At 38.5% G+C, this 1379-nt stretch overlaps 1 protein-coding gene across 1 annotated transcript in view; it reads right to left on the bottom strand.

Moving 5' to 3' along the window:
* HERC5 (HECT and RLD domain containing E3 ubiquitin protein ligase 5) overlaps nucleotides 1–1379 on the bottom strand; it is a 59534-nt gene that overhangs the window by 12691 nt on the left and 45464 nt on the right. The window contains exon 18 of the mRNA XM_021712041.1: nucleotides 644–810. Within this exon, the coding sequence (XP_021567716.1) occupies nucleotides 644–810 (167 nt within the window). The remainder of the gene's footprint in view (nucleotides 1–643; nucleotides 811–1379) is intronic.

The following is a 1379-nucleotide window of genomic DNA, read 5'->3' as shown; positions in this document are numbered from 1 at the left end:
AAAAAAAAAAAAAAAAAAAAATCTATATATCTCTCTCTCTATATATATATAAACATCACTAGATTTTGCAGAGAGGTATAACCTGATCTCTGAACATGACTGTTTCTACACAGAAAAAGTTCAAAGATTACTACAAACATTGAGGACTAGTTATGGGAGAATCAACTCGTACTTTTTTTTTTTTTTGAGCTGGTATCTCACGCTGTCACCTAGGCTGGAGTGCAATGGCACAATCACAGCTCACTGCAGCCTCGACCTCCTGAGCTCAGGTGATTCTTCTGCCTCAGTCTCCTGAGTAGCTGGGACTACAGACACACACCACCATGCCCAGCTAATTATTTTATTTTATTTTTTTGTAAAGATGAGATCTTGTTATGTTGCCTAGAACTCCTGGACTCATTCAATCCTCCCGCCTTGGCCTCTCAAAGTGTTGGGATTATAGGTGTGAGCCACCACACCCAGCCTCAATTTTTCTTAACTTTAGAAAATGAAACTAACATCCAATAATTCATGTCAAAGTTAAAACTGGTTTAAAGTACCTAAAACACTGCTATTGAACATGAAAATATTGGGGGTATGTACTTAAGTATTTGTCTAAATATATGTCAGCTAGAATCCTTTCTCAGGAGCTATGTTGACTTACTTTCCCAAGACAGGACTGAGATCTTTTAAGTCTTCCAGTGATGGCTTCTGGTCCAGAAGCTTCTTAAACAGTGCCAGTGGGAAAGGGACGTTGGCAATATTGAAATTGAACAGGGAAAGTCCACACAGAACTCCAAAGAAGAAATATCTCTTCTTCTCAAATTTAGGCTAAAAGTAGAAAAAAAAATCTTAAAGTATTATGAGTTTTTATCAGTACAATGAAATATTTATATTAAACAAAACTGTTTCCCTCTTTCAAAAAATCAAATCTCAAATTAAATTTTAAAAAGTCTGAGATAAGAATATTCAGTGTTTTTTTGTTTTAGTTTCCTTTCTTATTTTGAGTTGGCGTCTCTGTCACCAAAGCTAGAGTGCAGGAGTATGATCACAGCTCACTACAGCCTTTGACCTCCTGGGCTCAGGCAATCCTTCTGCCTCAGCCTCCTGAGTAAAAGGGACTGACTATAGGTGTATACCACCACGCCTGTCTAATTTAAAAAAAAAATTTTTTTTTTAAGAGATGAGGTCTCGCTATGTGCCTAGGTTGGTCTCAAACTCCTGGGCTCAAGCAATCCTCCCATATTGGCCTCTCAAAGTGCTGGGATTATAAGCATGAGCCACCACACCCAGCCTATTTAGGGTTTATATCCAGTCATTAAGTCAATTTAAATCCTTGTCAGCTGGGCTTGGTGGCTCAGCCTGTAATCCTGCACTTTGGGAGGCTGAGGTGAGTGGAT

This window comes from Carlito syrichta, unplaced genomic scaffold, assembly GCF_000164805.1.
Source record: "Carlito syrichta isolate Samal-C Ts95f unplaced genomic scaffold, Tarsius_syrichta-2.0.1 Scaffold303036, whole genome shotgun sequence".
Taxonomy (NCBI): Eukaryota; Metazoa; Chordata; class Mammalia; order Primates; family Tarsiidae; genus Carlito; species Carlito syrichta.
Note: the sequence above shows the minus strand (reverse complement) of the source record. Positions and strands in the feature narration are given on the sequence as shown.